Source organism: Cynocephalus volans, chromosome 3, assembly GCF_027409185.1.
Source record: "Cynocephalus volans isolate mCynVol1 chromosome 3, mCynVol1.pri, whole genome shotgun sequence".
Lineage (NCBI taxonomy): Eukaryota > Metazoa > Chordata > Mammalia > Dermoptera > Cynocephalidae > Cynocephalus > Cynocephalus volans.
Genome location: NC_084462.1, coordinates 87,753,640 through 87,774,156, shown reverse-complemented (window position 1 = coordinate 87,774,156; position 20,517 = coordinate 87,753,640). Strand labels below are relative to the sequence as shown.

The following is a 20,517-nucleotide window of genomic DNA, read 5'->3' as shown; positions in this document are numbered from 1 at the left end:
TCATGGTGTTCATATGGATTCACAAAGAACTTTAAAATACACAAAGCAATAATTGAGTCTAACTTTCTGTCATGGTGCTATAGAAATTGTCAGAAAAAAATTTTTCATCATTTAGATAACAAGATAAATGAAATAAAAAGAATAAAATCAAAATATGTGACACACCTTAGCTCTGTAGGAATGAGAACCCCCTTGAAAATTTATAACTCCATAAGCATCCGTTGGGCTCTGTTCTGTATGCTTTTCTACAGACCATTCTTCTACTGCCTGATTAAAATGGTCACCCAATTTCACATCTGAGTATTTCATGGCAAGACTTGCAGTAAAACAAGCATGTTGCTTGACCAAGCGACCACAAAAACACCTAAAGGAAAAAGGTGAGATTATAAAAATACTTTTCAAAAAATTAGAGTCAATGAAAAACTGAATTGCAGAAAAGGCACTGGACAAAATTTAACATCTATTATCAACATAGATAACATAATATTCATTAATTCTTATCAAGGAGTACCACTACATGCTGAGTCCCGTGATCCATTCTAGCTAATTATTGAACCTAGGAGTGGTGTTGAGGACCCCTGGCACAAAAGTGGACAAAATATATGAGATAACTGTTTTCAAGCATGGTGCAAGAGGAAGCACGGGGCTGTGATCACTGAAATGAGAGATATACATGAGGTAAGACTCCATGATTTCACCAGCCTGGGGGAAATTTCTCAACCACTGCGCACAGAGGTAATGCTCAGGCAGAACATGGGAGTGTCACTGAGCTGAGTGAGGAAGCAGAGAACAGAATTCTAGGCTGCTGGAACATTTGGAATTTGTAACAGGGTACCAGAGACAGAGACAAAGAACTTGCATGGGGATTCACCAGGGATCCTTGCCCATGGTCTAAGGTCTGTGTCCAGCAAAATTCTGTGATGCCTAGCAGAAATCATCTGCTAAGGGTCTGAGAACTGGGTCACAAGGGTCTGAGAGGCATTGCAGTTTTAGTTAAGAGTGAGAACACATCACTGAGCACCCTGAGCATTCAGCTGAGACCCCCAAATGGCTATACCTTAAGGGTAAAGTCCATATCCTAGGACTAAGTTCAAAATAGAAGTAGAGCTACCCTAACAAAGAAGAAAATCAATACTGACAAAAGAATCTGCCAATAATTTAATCAACTATCAGAACAAAACTTCCTTTAAAGGAAGATGACATAATCCAGAACCCCTAGAGTAGATCAACTACAGTGTCCAACATACAATAAAAAAATTATTAGGCATATGAAAAAGCAAGAAAATATGATCCATCAAAGAAAAAAGCACTTTAAATAGAAACAGACCCTAAATAATGCAGATGTTGAAATTAGTAAACAAAGACTTTAATGCAGGTGTTATAAATATATTCATGGACTTATAGGAATAGATTGGTCATAATGAGGGTACAGATAGGGCATCTCAGCAGTGAAATGGAAACCATAACAAAGAATCAAACAGAAATTCTAGAAGTGAAAAATGTAATGTGTGAGATGAAAATTCACTGGCTGGGCAAAACAGCATACTGGAGTTTGGAGAAATAATGATTAGTGAATCTGAAGACAGACTGATAGAAATAATCCAATTTAATAAACAGAAAAAAAAGTTAAATTAAAAAAAATAATAGAGCCTCAGCAACCTGTGGAAAATATCAAGCAATCTGAACATATGTGTAACTGGAAGTTTCAGCCATTGCTCTTAAATTATTTTTCTGCCCCATTCTCTCTCTCTAGAATGGGGCAGAAAAATAACAATGGCTGAAACTTCCCAATTATGTGAAAAATTTGAACTTGCAGATATTTACACAAGCAGAATAAGTACAAAGAAAATTACTCTCAGGCACACTGTAGACATGCTACTGAAAACTAAAGGTGTGAAAAAAATCTTTAAAGTAGACAGAAGAAAAAAAGACCCATTATACACAGAGAAACAACTACACGAATAACAGCTGACTTCTCGCTAGAAACAAGAACCAGAAGATAAAATAATGACATCTTTAAAGTGCTGGAATGAGAAAATCCAACCCAGAATTCTATGTCCAGTGAATATATCCTTCAAATACGAAAGTAATATAAACATATTTTCAGATAAACCAAACAGAAAATTCATTTCCAGTATACCTACACTATATGAAATGCTAAAGGAAAGATACCAGACTGAAAGGAGAGATACCAGATGGAACCCCCATCTATAAGAAGGAATGAATAGGACCACAGGCGGTAAATACAGGGGCAAATATGAAAAGACTGCCAGATTTTTTTTCCCCCTTACTTAGTTCCTAGGGGGAAAAACTCAATACATATAAAATAAACTCATTCTATGTACTTTTATTCCTAGCCTACCAATCACAGACCTTCTCTCCCTCTTATATTTCTTCATCAGACCTTAATAAAACACTACCATTTACTCAGTTGACTAGGAAATCTAGGGTACCATGCTCAAATCTTCCCTTTCCCTTGCACGCACAGATCCTAACATGTTTATCTCATTAATGTCTTTCAAATATGTTTACTACTCTATATCATCATAGTTACTTTCTTAGTTCCGATTCTCATTTTTTGCCAGAATTACTCCAAAATTTTCCAAACTTATCTTTTTTTCCTAGCATGTTTCTCACCTAAATAATATCCTTTTAACATAAAAACAAAAGTATGTGGCATAGTACACAAACAGCTTAAATTATCTGGCCACTATTTCTCTGGGCTCAGATCTCTCCAATCCTCATCTTACATCCTACACATTCTGCACTTTCCTGAGAGAAGCATGATGTCTTTCATTGTCAGGCTTTCCCACATCCTGTTCTCTCTGCCTAAAACCCCTTTCCTTCAATTTTTACCCACTTAACTCACACTCAACGTTAGAACTCTGCTTAGGCAGTTTCACCTGAGTTTCAAGCAGTCTTACCTGATTCTTCACACTCCAAGACTGGGTAAAGTACCCGTCAATTATAACAGCATGTGAGTTTTATCCCACTGTATTCTAACTAATATTTCTAAGAGATTAATTTTATTTATTTTTCAAAATTTGTGCAGTGTAGTTACATTAAACTTACCTGACGAGTTGCTGACAAATTTGACATCCTGGAAGGCATCTATAAAACACGAAAAGGTAAATAAATTACTTCAAGGAAAATTTTTCTTATTTTACACAAAACTTTAATTGTCCTTCCATACACGTGGGGGACTGGTTCCAGAACATCCCCACCCCTCTACCCCCATATACCAAAATCTTAGTATGCTCAAGTCCCACACTTGGCCCTGCCGAACCTACATGTATGAATAATGCTCCCATATATGAGGGTTCTGCATCCTGAAAATACTGTACTTTCAATCCACTGTTGGTTACATCCATGGATGTGGAACCCACATAAAAGTGGGCCCACATAGTTCAAATCCATGTTGTTCAAGGGGCAACTGTATAAGTTTCCTTTGTTTCATATTTCTATATGGGTTTTATATACAGTTGACCCTTGAACAACATGGGTTTGAACTGCATGAGTCCACTTACATGTGGATTTTTTTCAATTAATATATCAGAAAATTTGGGGTTATGTATGTATGCCATGAATGAGTGAGACCTAACCAGACAGTTAAGTAGCCTACCTAACAGTATGCTATTAGTTGTTAAGTTTGGGGGAAGGAAAAAGTTATACATGGATTTTCGACTGCATTTGGCGGGGGGACACACACCCCTAGCCCCTGTGTCGTTCAAGGATTAACTGTACATCTAGTTTAATTTTCAGCAGGTATCATAAAACATGATTTATACATTCAAATACTATTTTTTTTAATTCAACATAGTTTCCATATTTGAAATACAATTAGTTGTGACATAAAATCCAGAAGCCATAAGAGAAAAGATTTTACATAAATATACAACATTTATTCATGGCAAAAATCTGTCTAAAGGCAAATAGAGAAAAAATATTTGCAAAGGGTTAGTTTCCCTGATATATAAGGAGCGTCCTCAGGTCAATTTTTTAAACTCTAATATAAAAAAGGAAAAATGTATGAACAGATATTCACAGTAAAAAATGTACCTAAGAAGAGACATTTGATTAGAAAAAATTTTTTTAAAATATTTTAAGAAAATATCTTGGTGAGAATATAGGGAAAGATAGTCTCATATCTGCTGATGAGTCTGTATATCAGTATATTCTCTATGGAGGGCAATTTGGCAATACTCATCAAAATAAAAAATATAGACTCCTTCACAGGTTCCAATTCCAGTTCTAAAAGTATAGGCTAAAAAATATCTGTAGTATATGTGTAAAATAAAAAATATACAAGATTACTCATTGCAGCATTTTTTTCCTAACAGTAAAAAGAAAAACTGAAAATAGCTGAAATGTTCATCAACAAGGGACTAATAAAACAAATTATGATTTGGACAAATTAAACAGAATGCAACACAGAGTAGTGATTCCAAAATAGGTAATAAACACAATGAGCTCAACAGTATGTATTTCAAAGAGGGTAGGGGGATATAATAATTATTTGCTTGGACAGGCAAATACTGTATCTACCTATTTCTGGAAGGTATTCCAAGGAGAGGATAACACAGGATTTTTTTAGTAAGGGGAACTTATAGCTAAAGCACAGTGATGGAAAGGGACTTTTACTTACAGCATTTGGAACCTTGCAAATTTTGATCCAGGTGCATGAATTACCCAGTCATATAAAATTAATTTTAAAATTCACCTAGTGTAGAAAGAAGTGAACAGCTAACTGTGTTTGTAAATTATGTCTCATACGGATGGTTATAGCTGAGGATACTTAATAACAGCTTGAGTGTTGGAATGAGTGTTTTTATTATTTCTATTGCCAAGTGAAATTAACAAAATTATAGGAAATGAACTCCTTAACGATAATACAATCTATTTTTTTAATAAAGCAAAACGACAATTTCCTCTGGAAGAAAAACAGTGTCTTATTTTAGAACTGGCACACTTAACTAAGGAGACCTAAATTCTAATGCTATCTTTATGAATTACTAGGAATGTGACCTGGGAAATGTCATTTATGCTCTCTGGTTAAGAAATGTGATGTGACATTGTAACAAAACATTTTTAATTAGTAATAAGAAATAAGAATAAATCATAGAATCTAATGATTGAAAGAGACATTGAGGTTATCTATTTTAATGATCTAAAAAGAATTAACCAAACAAATATACAGAATTTATTTAAAAATGCAGGCATAGTATCAAACATAAAATATGTTCTCAATATTAACCAAATAAATGCAAATTTAAAGTATATACTATTATAATTATTTTCCAATTAAAATGAATAAAAATTTAAAAATATATATACTATTTTCTATTTATCACTTTCTTCAAGATGAAAAATATTACTCTAGATACTATTCATTAAAGAAGGCATTCTCTTTCACTGTTGGTGATAATGTACTGCTTTAATCTCTTTGGAAAGCTTTTAGCATTACATAAACTAGGGAGGAAAGAACATTATATACAAAAGAGTTTTACCTAACAAAGATCTTCCTTATGGCCTAATTTTAACTTATAATGGCTAAAAACTGAAAACAATTCAAATGGCTAATAGTGGAATAGGTATATAAATTGTGGTATATATACTAATAGAATATTAACTACCATTCTAATAAAATATCTATAATATGAAAAAATACACTTGTTATAAATTTTGTTAAAAAGCAGGTATAATATTTTATATATAGACTAAATGTAGCAATATTTTAAAGCAAAAGCTATGTACTGAGAAAAGATTAAAAATAAACCCACAAAAATGTTATTAATAATGACTGTCTTGATGTGTTGAAACTCTGGGTACTGAGCCAACTTTCTGCTTCTTAAAAGTTTTCAAAATTTATCATGTACATTACTCTTAAAATGGAAATGTATTTGTTTTAAGAGAGATTCATTCAAAATTAGGATTTTGTAACTCCCAAAATAAAGAGAAAGGTTGAATCCAAACAGCAGATTTATATAATATAACAAACAAAAAGTTTTGGAAATTCTGTTCAACAAATATTTGCTAAGTACCCACTATGGAGAAAAATAGAGACAGATGCTGTAATTTAAAAAACAGTTAATAAAAAAATTATCTATTTAGCTATGTTTTTATAAGAGAGTTATATATCTAATGGAAGAGAAGTTGCAGAGAAGGTAAATGAACAGAGAACAAGGTTTGATAGGAGATGGGAAAGGTAAGAAGATCCAAAAATCCTAGAAAAAAATTAATTGACAAAGACATTTTACAAGTCCCTGTGAAAAAAGGTGTTCTATAGGTCAGGACCTCTATAGAGATGCTCTATAGGGTCAGGAAAAAATTATTTTTAATTTGCCTTTTTAAGATTTTATCTATTTATAGGCCTCAGAAAAAAGAAAAATCTTAGCAAAAATGTTTCTTAAGTAAATAACCTCATGAGGTCAACTTTTCCTTGAATTTTTAGTTAATGCTCTCTACTTTTATATTTCTTCTATTATCAAAGCCATTCTAAAAACCAAAAAGACAATCAGAGATGCCCACAGTCTCTGATAGGTTTTCTAGTATATCATATACTGACAAACAAAAAGAGTGACTGTTAAGTTCAATTTGTTTCTTCAGCATGAACCATAGTGTTTAGTACTCAGTATATGCCCCCAAAATAAACATACACAAACATCTCTGAGTTCTCAGTGAATCAGTTAAAAAAGAGAGGGCTTTAACTGCCTTATCTTTGTAATACACTAGCATGATTTGAGGGAGTTTAGAGATGGAGAAATACTTTGAAGAGGTTTTTTCCGTAAATGTCATTAAGGACTCCAGAATACTGGTATCTTACTAATGCCATCTTCTTCTCCCAATCCCAAAAGAATAATTAACAGTAACCACAAATAATTTATTTAATGATTTTTGTTTTCAATAAATAAACAGCAATAAAATTTACATCTAAATTTTTAGAAGATCTCAGAAGAAACAAAAGTATGTTTACCTGTGAGGGTCCTTGGAACTTGGTATAATATACACACATTCCCTCTTGGTTAAAGTGCTTTCTATCCAGGATTTCTGGGTCTAAAACAAAAAATTTTAAAGGATGATTTATAAGTTAACCCATTATTATAAGGAGGAAATAATTTCTTGATAAATACCTAAAAAATAGTTGTATAATTTTTTTCAATTCACTAAATACTTACTAATACTATACTCTTACTGATAACAAACTTAAAACACTAGAATAATTCTACTTAAATACAATGTGATTTAGATTATAACCTCAACAATGCTGTGTAGATACTGATGCCTCACAGCCAGAGAGGAGGGAAGCCAGGTTTGAGATTTCCACCGTGAGCCAAAAACTTTAAGAGTGGCTGATGTGATCCCAGAATACAGGCCATTTAAAAGACAATTAAAAGTGATTGTCAGATTTAATTTAAAGAATAAAACCCAGCTATATTCCAATTCTAAGATGAATACCTAAAGCATAAGGTCATGGAATGGTCAATGGTACAGCAATAAAAAAGACATCAAGCAAATTCTAATCAAAAGAAAGGTAACATCAGAAAAAACAGATGCTAAACATCAATAGAGATGGAGCAGATTATTACATGATTACATTCAATCCACCAGATTGCTATAATAATTTTAAATATAATTAACCAAATAAAATAGCTTCAAAATACATAAAGCAAAAAATTAATATGGAGAATTAGACAAATCTAGGATCAGATTAGAAGATTAACACATTTAGCTCAGGAACTGAAAAATCAAACAAAAAATAATCAGGAAAGACACTTAAAAGGTTTTAACAACATAATTAATAAGCTTGACTTAATATATGCCTGTTCATGTATATAACAAACAGAAGATCCATTCATTCTTCTCAAGAACACATGAAGCATTCATAAAAATTGATCATGTACTTGACCATAAAGATTCAACAAGTTTCAGATAACAGGTACCTTTCAGATCACATTCAGAGTTCACAATGCAAGTAATACAATGGAAATAAGTTTTTTAAACCCCCAATATTTGAAACTGTTTAAATAACTTGAGAATCAAAAAAACTCATAATTAAAAATATGAAATCGTTAGAAATAAATAATAGTGAAAATTCTGTATATTTCAGAACCTGTATAATGCAGTCTGAATGGTGCTTTGAGGGAAATGTACAGCCTTAAATGATTACACTGGAAAATAAAGGCTGGAAATTAATGAGGTAAGTGTCCAATTAAAAAAATATAGTGAAAGGATAAACTCACAGAAAGAAAAGAGATAAAGATAAAAGCAAAAAGCAATGAAACAGATAGCAAAATTTAAAAAAGCAAAATAAGCAAAGGTAAAAAGTTGGTTCTTAGATTAATAAAATAGGTAAACCTCCATCAAGATTGATCAAGAACAAACAGAAAGCACAAATAATAGAGTGAAAAGATACAATATAACTTAAAGTTACATTAAAAAATAACAGAATACTATCAACAACTCTGTGCCAAAACATTTTAAAACATGTGAGACAAATCCTAAAAAAGTATAATAGTTCAAATTAAACACACACACATATAAATATACACACAAACATATATACTCATACATATATGAGTATATACACATAAAGAAAGAAAGTGGTACACTGGGGAAACTTAGTTGGTGAAGGGTTTCCAAGAATTTTCTATAGTATCCTCTCAACTTTTCAGCAAATCTGAAATTACTGTATTTCAAATTAAAAAGATTTTTACATTAATTTTTTATACCTCTACTTAGGCTTCTGCCTGGATTCCCAGACTCTGTATCCTGCTACTGATGACTGATTAGAAAGGAGAACCACCGTATATGAGGCATTATGTACTGAGTTTAGGTATTATGTACTGAAATTAGGAGAAACTCTATAAATTAAGACTGAACCTAAAAATCTTAGGCTTCATATTCCTATCCAATATATACATATACATATGCTACAGGAAAGTATAAAAAAGAACCTATATTCCAATAGGAAACCTCTGGGAGAAGAGACATTCTACACCAAATTGTGATGGAAGAAGTTTTGCAGTTTCCTCTCTTGAATCCTTTAGGCACCCTAATGATAAACCTTATTTTATTCCCAACCCTCTAATACTGGTTCCAAAATTCTGTCTTTCCTTGCCTCCAATCAAAATTTCCATTTCTCATACCACCAGTCCCCCCCCCCCATTCCATTTCCCAGGTAAAAGGTGCTCCTTTAAATAGGCTTGCTTAGGTAGGAGCAAATTACACCATAATCCTCTAGACATTTAAAAAAAAAAAAATCACAGGATGCTCTCTGGAACTCAAGGTCCTTCATCAGCATAATTCCATATACTCTAACGTGCATTTAGTGTAGTCCCTCCACCATCTTCCTACTCTAACTAAAAGCTGGTTACCTCCTGAAAAACCTGCTTCTCTTACATTCCTCTCAGGAAAAAAAGTAGAAATCTCTTTAATTTCACTGTACTGGAAGTTATGTTTGCTTCTAGCCTACACCTGGCAAACCCAATTCTGATTCAATCCAATTCCCTCCTACTGTACAAGTATGACTGTTTATGTACTCCTAATTTGATTAGAAAAAGCACTATGCCCTCTGGTTTCACTTTAAAACCCTGACCACGAACTTCAAACAACCCTTAATGATGCTCAACAATCACACTACATTTCCCTGGTCCACTTTCTCACTCTCCTGGATGACTTCACACCATCCCCTTCTCTCCTCAAACCTGCAACTCTCCACTGCCATTCTCACTTTCAACTGATGACCTTATTTCCCATTTCACTGAGCAAATTCAAACAACCAGAGAACTTCTGCAAAATTCTATCTCATCCACCCATCAATGTGCATCTATATAAACATATTCTGCCTTTCCTCATGTGACTATCTATGCTCCCACTTAAGTTCAACCACTCCTCACATGCCCTACACCCTGTATATCCCCTCTCTAGATCAAGGACACTCTCCAATTCTCCCCTCATTTTTTTCTTCTTTACTGCCCCATTCCCATCAGCATGCAACATGCTCTTATTCTCCTCATCTTTAAAAAACACAACAAATGGTTTCTTGATTCCACTTCTTCCTCAGGCTACCACTCCATGTTTCTGCCTCCATCTACAGCAAAGAGTATTACAAAAAAGTTTCTCCCTCTTTTCTTCTCCTCCCACACATTCTAGAACTCATTCCAAACAGGCTTTCAAGCCAACCACTTTCCTGAAATAAGTTTTGACAAGACCACCAATAACATTCACTAAATCCAAAAGTCAATTTTCAGGCCTCATCTTCATTGATACATCCGCAGCACTTAACAAAGTTTATCATTGCCATCTTCTTAAAACACTTTCATCAGTTAGATTTTCTTCCTCTCATGGGCCAATCTTTTTATGTCCTTGCTGATTCCTTCTTTTCTCCCCAATCTTTTAAAGGCTGGCATACCTAAGGGCTCAGAATTTAGACTTCTTTTTTCCAACTATATTCACTGTTTTAGTGCTTACACTGATATGCTGGATGACTCTCATATTTATATTTCTTTTGGGGGTGCAGCTGGCTGGTAGAGGGATCTGAACCCTTGACACACATTTATATTTCCATCCCAGATCTTTCCTTGAACTCCATGCTCATATACCCAACTCCTACTCAACAGCTCCATTTTGATGTCTAATAGGCATCTCTAACTTAATAAAGCCAAAACTGAACTCATTTTTCACATCAACACTCATTCCTCATTCAGTCTTCCCCATCTCAGTAAATGGCAACTCCATTCCTCCAGTTCCATTTTTTTTTTTAAACAAAAAGCTTGGTAACATCCTTGATTCCCTCTTCTTTTACACTTCAAAGATAATCCAGTGAGCAAATCATGTCAGCTGCCCTTCAAAACACAGTCAAAATCCAACCACTTCTCACACCTCTAATGCTACTATCAAATCTAAGCCATGATTACCTCTTGCCTGGCTTATTGCAGAAACCATTCATGCCACCCTTGCCACCTTACACTGTTTCTCAAAGAGATAAAGTAATCCTTTTAAAACCTAACTGTAGAGGATTCATAAAACAAATGTACTTCACAGGGCCTGGTTTCCAAAGCCATGCAGTTTCAAATATTGACCTTGCAAAGGACAGGAAATTTCCCCCAGGCTATTGAGTCTCTGTTGTAAGATAAAGAGTTGTAACACAGCAAGGTTGCTGACTCAAAGACAGACAAATTAGTAATTGATATGTAAAGTTACTGAGAAGCTACTGGAGGGAGAAGGAATGTTTGCTAAAATCAAGCTTTTGTTAATGGGTCGAGTTAATTGCAAGTTACCAGCTTCTATTGTTAAACTTGTTAAAACTATGTCTCTTCTGTTACTTGCTGGTCTGAAGAATAAATGCAGGAAGAGAACCCCAATTCGTGGTTAATTTCCCAAATGGAAGGAATGCCTCTCGCTTGAGGGTTCTGGGATATTAACCCCTTTCTGGGGTGTCTCACTGCTCAAAAGAGATGGGCTTTGAGTAATCTTTGGCAGCTCCATCACCCAGGGGAAAAGGGGTGACAAATCCATGGAAGGCAAAGCAACACCTAACTCAAAACTCTCCAATATCTTCCCATTTTACTCAGTCTTATAAAAAGCCCAAATCCTTAAAATAACCTTTAAGGTTCTAAGCACTCTGCACGTCTGCATCCTGCCTCCTTTTTTTCATCCACCGCCTCCTCTGAGTCTTTGAGCAAATGTCACCTTCTCAATGAGGTCTACCCTACCTAAAAATTCAATCTCCGTCCCACAACTGCCTTAGGCAACTGTACTATTCCTTAGTATTTTTTTAAAATTTAATTTAATTTAGTCAATATACAATGTGGTTGATTACTGTGGCCCATCACCAAAATCTCCATACCTCCTCCCTCTCCCCCTCCCATCCAAATACCTCATATCTGTTAGCTTGTCATATCAACTTCAAGGAATTGTAATTGTTGTGTCCTCTTCTCCCCCCACCCCAGGTTATCTGTGTATTTATTTATTTGTAGCTCCCACAAATAAGAGAACATATATTTATCCTTCTATGCCTGACTAGTTTCACTTAATATAATTCTCTCTAGGTCCATCCATGTTGTTGAAAATGGCAATATTACATTCTTTTTTATAGCAGAGGAGTATTCCATTGTGTACATACACCACATTTTCTGTACCCACTCATCTGATGATGGACATTTGGGCTGGTTGCAACTCTTAGCTATTATAAAGAGTGCTGCAATGAAAATTGGAGAACAGGTATACCTTCGACTTTATGATTTCAATTCCTCTGGGTATATTCCCAGCAGAGGGACAACTGCGTCATATGGCAGATCTACCTGCAACTGTTTGAGGAAGCTCCATACCATTTTCCATAGAGGCTGCACCATTTTGCAGTCCCACCAACAATGTATGAGAGTTCCTTTTTCTCTGTAACCTCGCCAGCATTTATCATTCACAGTCTTTTGGATATTAGCCATCCTAACAGGGGTGAGATGGTACCTCAGTGCGGTTTTGATTTGCATTTCTCGAATGCTGAGTGATGTTGAGCATTTTTTCATGTGTCTGTTGGCCATTCGTATATCTCCCTTTGAGAAATGCCTGTTTAGCTCTTTTGCCCATTTTTTAATTGGGTTACTTGTTTTATTCTTGTAAAGTTGTTTCAGTTCCTTCTATATTCTGGATATTAATCCTTTGTCAGATATGTATTTTGCAAATATTTTCTCCCACTCTGCTGGCTGTCTTTTAACTCTGTTAATTGTTTCTTTTGCTGTGCAGAAGCTTTTCAGTTTGATATAATCCCTTTTGTTTATTTTTCCTTTGGTTGCCCATGCTTTTGGGGTCGTATTCATGAAGTCTGTGTCCAGTCCTACTTCCTGAAGTGTTTCTCCTATGTTTTCTTTAAGAAGTTTTATTGTTTCAGGGTGTATATTTAATTCTTCAATCCATTTTGAGTTGACTTTAGTGTATGGTGAAAGGTATGGGACTAGTTTCATTCTCCTGCATATGGATATCCAGTTCTCCCAGCATCATTTGCTGAAGAGGCCGTCTCTTCCCCAGTGTATAGGCTTGTTGCCTTTGTCAAAGATCAGATGGCTGCAGGTGTGCGGGTTGATTTGTATTCTCTATTCTATTCCATTGATCAGTGTGTATGTTTTTATGCCAGTACCATACTGTTTTGGTTATCACAGCTTTGTAGTTTAGTTTAAAGTCAGGTAGTGTTATGCCTCCAGCTTTATGTTTTTTGCTTAGCATTGCTTTGGAATTCTGATGGGGATTGCATTGAATTTGTATATCACTTTGAGTAGTATGGACATTTTCACAATGTTGATTCTTCCACTCCAAGATCATGGGATATCTTTTCATCATCTTGTGTCCTCTTTGATCTCTCTCAGCAGTGGTTTGTAGTTCTCATTATAGAGATTTTTCACCTCCTTGGTTAACTCAATTCCTAAGTATTTTATGTTTTTGGTGGCTATTTTAAATGGGCATGCTTTCTTGATTTCTTTTTCTGCATGTTCACTATTGGAGAATAGAAATGCTACTGATTTTTGTGTGTTGATTTTGTATCCTGCAACTTTGCTGAAATCATTTATCAACTCCAAGAGTTCTTCTGTAGAGGCTTTAGGCTGTACGATATATAGGATCATGTCATCTGCAAACAGGGACAGTTTGACTTCATCTTTTCCAATCTGGATGCCTTTTATTTCCTTCTCTTCTCTGATTGCTCTGGCTAGTACTTCCAACACTATGTAGAATAGGAGTGGTGAGAGTGGGCATCCTTGTCTAGTTCCTGTTCTTAAAGGAAAAGCTTTCAGCTTTTCCCTATGTAGGATGATATTGGCATGGGTTTATCATATATGGCTTTAATTATGTTGAGATACTTTCCATCTATACCTAACTTGTAGAGAGTCTTTATCATGAATGAGTGTTGAATTTTATCAAAAACTTTTTCACCACCTATAGAGATGATCACATGGTCCTTGTGTTTGATTTTATCAATATGGTGTATCACATTTATTGATTTGTGTATGTTGAACCAACCTTGCATCCCTGGGATGAATCCCACTTGATCATGGTGTATAATTTTGCATATGTGTTGCTGTATTCTGTTGGCTAGTATTTTACTGAAGATTTTTGCATCTATATTCATCAAGGATATTGGCCTGTAGTTTTCTTTTTTAGTTGTATCTTTACCTGGTTTTGGTATCAGTGTGATGTCTGCTTCATAGAATGAGTTTGGGAGAATTGCCTCTGTTTCAATCTTTTGGAATACTTTGTAGAGAATTGGTGTCAACTCCTCTTTGAAGGTTTTGTAGAATGCTGCTATGAATCCATCTGGTCCTGGGCTTTTCTTTGTTGGGAGCCTTCTGATAACAGCTTCAATCTCTTTTATTGTTATCGGTCTCTTCACATTTTCTACAACTTCTTGGATCAGTTTTGGTAGTGTGTGCGCGTCCAGAAATTTATCCATTTCCTCCAGATTTTCAAATTTGTTGGCATATAGTTGTTTATAGTAGTCTCGAATGATTCCTTGTATATCAGAGGTATCAGCTGTAATATCACCTTTTTCATTTCTAATTTTTGTTATCTGGGTCTTCTCTCTTCTTTTTTTTGTTAGCCATGCTAATGGTCTGTCAATTTTATTTAACTTTTCAAAAAAGTTTTGGGTTTCAAATTCATTAAGTTCTGCTCTGATCTTAAAGATTTCTTTCCATCTGCTAACTTTGGGTTTGGATTATTCTTGTTTTTTTAGTTCTTTAAGGTGAAGTGTTAGGTTGTTCACTTGCCATCTTTCTATTCTTCTGACATAAGCATTTAATGTGATAAATTTCCCCCTTAGCACTGCTTTTGTAGTATCCCACAGGTTTTTGTATGATGTATCATTGTTTTCGTTAGTTTCAATAAATTTTTTGATGTCCTGCTTGATTTCTTCTTGGACCCATATGTCATTAAATAGAATGCTTTTTAATTTCCATGTGTTTGTATAGTTTCCAGAATTTCATTTGTTATTGATTCCTAATTTTAATCCATTGTGGTCTGAAAAGATACATGGGATAATTCCAATTTTTTTGAATTTGTTGAGACTTGATTTGTGACCTAACATGTGGTCTATCCTGGAGAATGATCCATGTGCTGATGAGAAGAATGAATATTCTGAGACTGTTGGATGGAATGTTCTGTAGATACCTGCCAAGTCCATTTGGTCTAGAGTGTTGTTTAGGTCTTTTGTTTCTGTTGATTCTTTGCCTAGATGATCTGTCCAATATTGACAGTGGGGTGTTCAGGTCCCCTGCTATTATGGTATTAGTGTCTATTTCCTTCTTTAGGTTTAATAGAGTTTGCTTTATACATCTGGCTGCTCCGACATTGGGTGCATGTATATTTAAGATTGTTATGTCTTCTTGATGGATAGATCCTTTTATCATTATCTCTTTTTACGGTTTTTAGTTTAAAGTTTATTTTATCAGATTTAAGAATAGCTACTCCAGCTCATTTTTCATTTCGGTTTGCATGGTAAATTTTTTTCCATCCTTTCACTCTTAGTCTATGTGAGTCTTTATAGATGAGGTGGGTCTCTTGAAGGCAGCATATAGTTGGGCCCTCCTTTTTTATCCAGTCAGCCAGTCTGTGTCTTTTGGTTGGGGAAGTTAAACCTTTTACATTAAGAGTTGTTATTAAAAAGTGTTGATTTACTTCTAGCATTTTATTGATTTTTGTTTGGATTAAGTGTCTTTTGTTCCTTTCTTTCTGATTTACTGTTTATCTTCTGTATTTGTTGGTTCCTTAGGTTGTAGATAAACTTTTTTTTTTTCTCTTCATTGTTGGCATTTTTATTTTACTAGTGGGTTTTGGTTTTTCTTTAGTTTTTATGGCAGTGGTAGTTATTTTGCAGGTACCAAATCTTCTCAGAATTTTTTGTAAGGGTGGTCGTGTGTTAGTGAATTTCCGCAGTTTTTGTTTGAGAAATATACTATTTGCCCTTCATTTCAGAAGGACAGCCTTGCAGGGTAGAGTATTCTTGGCTGGCAATCTCTGTCTTTTGGTATTTTGAATATATCATCCCATTCCTTTCTGGCTTTAAGGGTTTGTGATGAAAAGTCTGATGTTAGTCTGATTAGGGCTCCCCTATAGGTGATTTGATGCTTCCTTCTTGCAGCTTTTAAGATTCTATCTTTGAGTTTTGCCAACTTGACTATAACATGTCTTGGAGAAGACCTTTTGGGGTTGAATACAGTAGGGGATCTTTTAGCTTCCTGAATCTGAAGATATGTGTCTTTTCCTATACCTGGGAAGTTTTATGCCACTATTTTGCTGAATATGTTTTCAATGCAATCTCCTTTTTCCTCCCTTTCTGGAATACCCATGACTCGGATATTTAAGCGCTTAAGGTTGTCTGATATCTCTCTTACATTTTCTTCAATGTTTTTAACTTTTTTCTTTTTTTTTTTGTCTGCCTGTGTTATTTCAAACAGCCCATCTTCAAGGTTAGAAGTTCTTTCTTCTGCTTCTGCAAGCCTGCTGGTTAAACTCTCTGTTGTGTTTTTTATTTCGCTGAATGAATTCTTCAGCTCGGCAAGCTCTGCTACATTCTTTGTCAGGGCATTGATTTCCTTATACATTTCTTCTTTCAGGTCCTGTATACTTTTCATTTCATCGTGTTGTGTAGCTAAGTTTTCTTGTATCTCATTTAGTTTCCTTAGAATTATCATTTGAAATTCCTTGTCAGACATTTCAAGGGCTTCTTGTTCTATCGGATCTAGAGCTTGAGAATTACTACCCTTTGGTGGTGTATTTTCTTGATTTTTCATATTTCTGGTATCTTTCCTTTGATGTTTAGTCATTGTGGCAAGGGATTTCACGGTCCACTGGTTCAACACTATTGTCTGGCTAGGATGCTGCTGGGGCTGCCAATTTGGCATGGCTGCCTCAGTTTCTGCTTGGTCGCCCACTGGCGCCTCCAGTGCGTGGTCGCCTTGGGTCTTGGGCCTCTCCAGGGAGGTGCCTCTCTAGTTGGCACACACTGGGCTGGGATGGAGTCCGAAGTGGCAAGGCCTACCTACTCAGTCATGCGCTGGCACCACGCAGCACGTGGTCTTCACGCATCTCAGGCCTCTCCGGCAGGGCACCTCTGTGATCACTGTGTACTCGGCCAGGCTCGAGATGGAATCTGGCAGCAGCAAGGTCTACCTGCTAGGTCGCACACTGGCACCGTGGGGCACGTGGTCTCTGCAGATCTCAAGCCTCTCCGGCGGGGCGCCTCTCTGGTTGGCGCATACTCAGCTGGGCTGGGGATGGAGTCCCTTTCCTTATTTACCACCTTGTAACAATCTATAAAACTTCCCCTCCCACTAAAATGTGAACACCGTAAGTGCCATATTTATGCCACCTGGACCTTGGTGTTTTCAGCACCACACTCTAACCAACTGAGCTAAGTGGCCAGCCCTTGGAACCATAATTTCAAAGGAAGCCTCACAAAGAGGCTCAATATATACAACAGAAAAAATCAGGATTGCCATATACATACTTAGCACATTATAACGACTTGAATCGTTGCTGAGTTGAAATCAGGGCTTAAAAACCTTGCACCTAGTCATTCATTTTAAATATCTGAGGTCCAGAGCAATGGCACTGTCCCCAGGATCACATTTTGAGCACAATCAGGAGATCCGCCCATGTCAATTTATCTGCTGATATATTATTATTGCTATCCTGTCCTCTTCTCACACTCTACAACCACACACTAAAGCTAAGCAGAGTCTCTAACTGAAAAAACAAGATGTTTTTAACGTGACTTCTGCTTGTAACTTGAAAAAAAATAATTTGGTAGTGCTGCTCTGACACATGGTGATACGAGGTAAAATTTCCAACAAAACCAACTTAACTTACTGCTTTAAACTCATGAAATTTTTATTATGCTACTGTCAGTAAAAAACGCAGGACTATCCAGCCCAGTAATGACTGCACCACTGCCAGAAGTCCCCTGGGCTCCCGATAAGGGGTGGGGAGAGGCCCCGCTCTGCTAGCACCTCTCCCCCACCCACTTCTGTCCCTGTCCCTCTTCCCCTTCCCACACTCTTTCGCAACAACATTAGAATGTATAATAATAATAATAATAATAATAATAATAATAATAATAATAATAATAATAATAATTTTTTTTTTTAAAGCAAGACTGAAATTATCCATGATTTGTCATTTAATAAGTTTGCTTCTCTTCTGGAAAAATCAGAATTGGTTTGTAAAAAAGACAAGATGAGTGATTGTACTTATTGCTATATACTTACTGGTTGTTCATTCATTAATTAGTGAAATTCAGATACAGATAGTATAAAGTGAGAAATATTTGATTGGAATATCTCCCTCTGAGCTATTCAGAAACAACTAACAATGACAATAGTTCAGTCCCATGCTATATCACAGGTTGTACTAATGAAGTCCACCAAAATAAGAGACTAGAACTAAAGATTTAACATATTCAAATAACCTACTGAAATAGTGGCAATATATGTACATTCAGAAGCACTCAGAGGGCAGCGTTGGTGGTACAGTGGTGAGCATAGCTGCCTTCTGAAAACACTCAGATTACTTTAGTTGTCAACCACATAAAGTTTTTACTTAACAAAATCTTTTTTAGTTCATAAGCACATAACTAAAGCCTATGATATAAATGAAAGATGGGCAAAAAGTGAACACAGGTTGAGCAAATTTATTAAGAATACTGTGGAACTCTTTAAGCAGTTCTGTTAAACAACTAATTGATGAAACACAGTTGAAGTCATCTTGGGGAGGGACTGAAAATAAATTGGAGAAGATAAACAATATAAAATAAACTTTGTCCAATTTACACCCTCTTTTTTTCCCTCCTCCTTCTCTAGATAGGACAACTAGGCAGAAAACCAGCAAAGATACAGTAGACTTAAAACAACACTATCAACCAATTTTACCTGATGGAAATTTATATAGAATACCCAGCCTAACAACAGCATATATTGATACAGAACTAATATCCAGATATTATGAAGAACTCTGAAAATTCAATAGTAAAAAAAAAATCCAATTAGAAAATGTGCAAAAGACAGAGGCTATGCTTATTTTACCAAATAAGCATATGAAAAGATGCTCAAACATCATTAGTCATTAGAGAATGCAAATTTAAACCACAATGAGATACCACCTCACAACCACTTGAAGTGCTATAACCAAAGGCTGACAATACCAAGTATTGGCAAGGATAGATAAACTGGAACTCTCTTACATTGCTGGTAAGAACATAAGATGTTACCTAAGTCCTCCACAACATCATCTTAGAATGTAAAAAAATAATAACATTAATAAACAAACTTTAAAAAAAAGAACATAAAATGTTACAGACACTTTGGAAAGAAAATAGCTTGGTCATTTATTAAAAAGTTAAACATAAACCTAGTATGATCCAGCAACTGCACTCCTAAATACCTTCCCAAGAAAAATGAAAACATATGTCCACACAAAGACTTCTATTTGAATGTTCAGAGAAGCATTATTCATAATATACAACAAAGTAAAGTATCCATATAACGGTATACTACTGAACAATAAAGATCAAGCCAAGGGCTGGTTGTTAGCACAGTTGATTAGAAAACAGTGCTATACCATCACAGTCAAGGGTTCAGATCCCTGTATTGGGCCAGCTGCCAAAAAAAGAAAGAACAAGCCAGTGATAAAAAATGCAACATGGCTGGACCTCAAGAACATGCTGAGTAGAAAAAGCCAGACATAAGTTTATATGCTTCCATCTACATGAAATTTCTAGAAAAGCAAAACCATAGAGACAGAAAGTAAGTTTAGTAACTGCCTGGGATTGACAGTGGGAGGAGGGATAAACTGCCAACAAGTACAAGGGGACTTTCTGAGGTAACAGAAGTGTTCTAACACTGGATTGTGACAGCTTTGCAGCTGACTAAATTTACCAAAAACCAATGAATTTGTACACTTACAAAGGGTAAATTTTACAGTATACATATTATAAAACAATAAAAGCTGCTTAACAGGAGGGGGAGGATTAAGAGATCTGTAAAACAGAGTGAGGAAGTTAGTTTTATCAGAGTTCCAGAAGAAGGAGAGAATGGACAGAGGCAGTGTTTAAAGAGACAGTAGCCAAGAATTTCCCAGAACTGATGCAAAACACCAATCCACAGATTCTGAAAACCCAATTCCCAAGCAGGATTTTAAAAAAGAAATCCTCACCTAGACATACAATCATGCATCACATAACATGGATATGGTCTGAGAAATGCATCGTTAGGCAATTTCGTCGTTGAGCAAACATCATAGAATGGATTTACACAAACCTAGATGATATAGCCTACTACACACCTAGACTATGTGGTATAGCCATCATAATCTCATATATACAGTCCATCACTTGACGGAAACGTCATTATGTGGTGCATGACTACATCAGTGAAGCCTCACAACATGAAGATAAATAAAAAACTTAAAACAAAAAAGTTAATCTAGAATAAGTCAGAGGTAGAGTATTCCATAAATAATTTTCTATTACAGTTATAA

The 20,517-nt window shown here is 35.4% G+C and overlaps 1 protein-coding gene across 3 annotated transcripts in view; it reads right to left on the bottom strand.

Moving 5' to 3' along the window:
* TRPM7 (transient receptor potential cation channel subfamily M member 7) overlaps window positions 1-20,517 on the bottom strand; it is a 105,822-nt gene that overhangs the window by 71,460 nt on the left and 13,845 nt on the right. For all 3 annotated transcript variants that reach the window (XM_063090966.1, XM_063090968.1, XM_063090967.1), the window contains exons 2-4: window positions 6,974-7,053; window positions 3,073-3,111; window positions 166-364 (exon numbers count right to left, since the gene is read on the bottom strand). In XM_063090966.1, coding sequence (XP_062947036.1) covers window positions 166-364; window positions 3,073-3,111; window positions 6,974-7,053 — 318 coding nt within the window. The remainder of the gene's footprint in view (window positions 1-165; window positions 365-3,072; window positions 3,112-6,973; window positions 7,054-20,517) is intronic.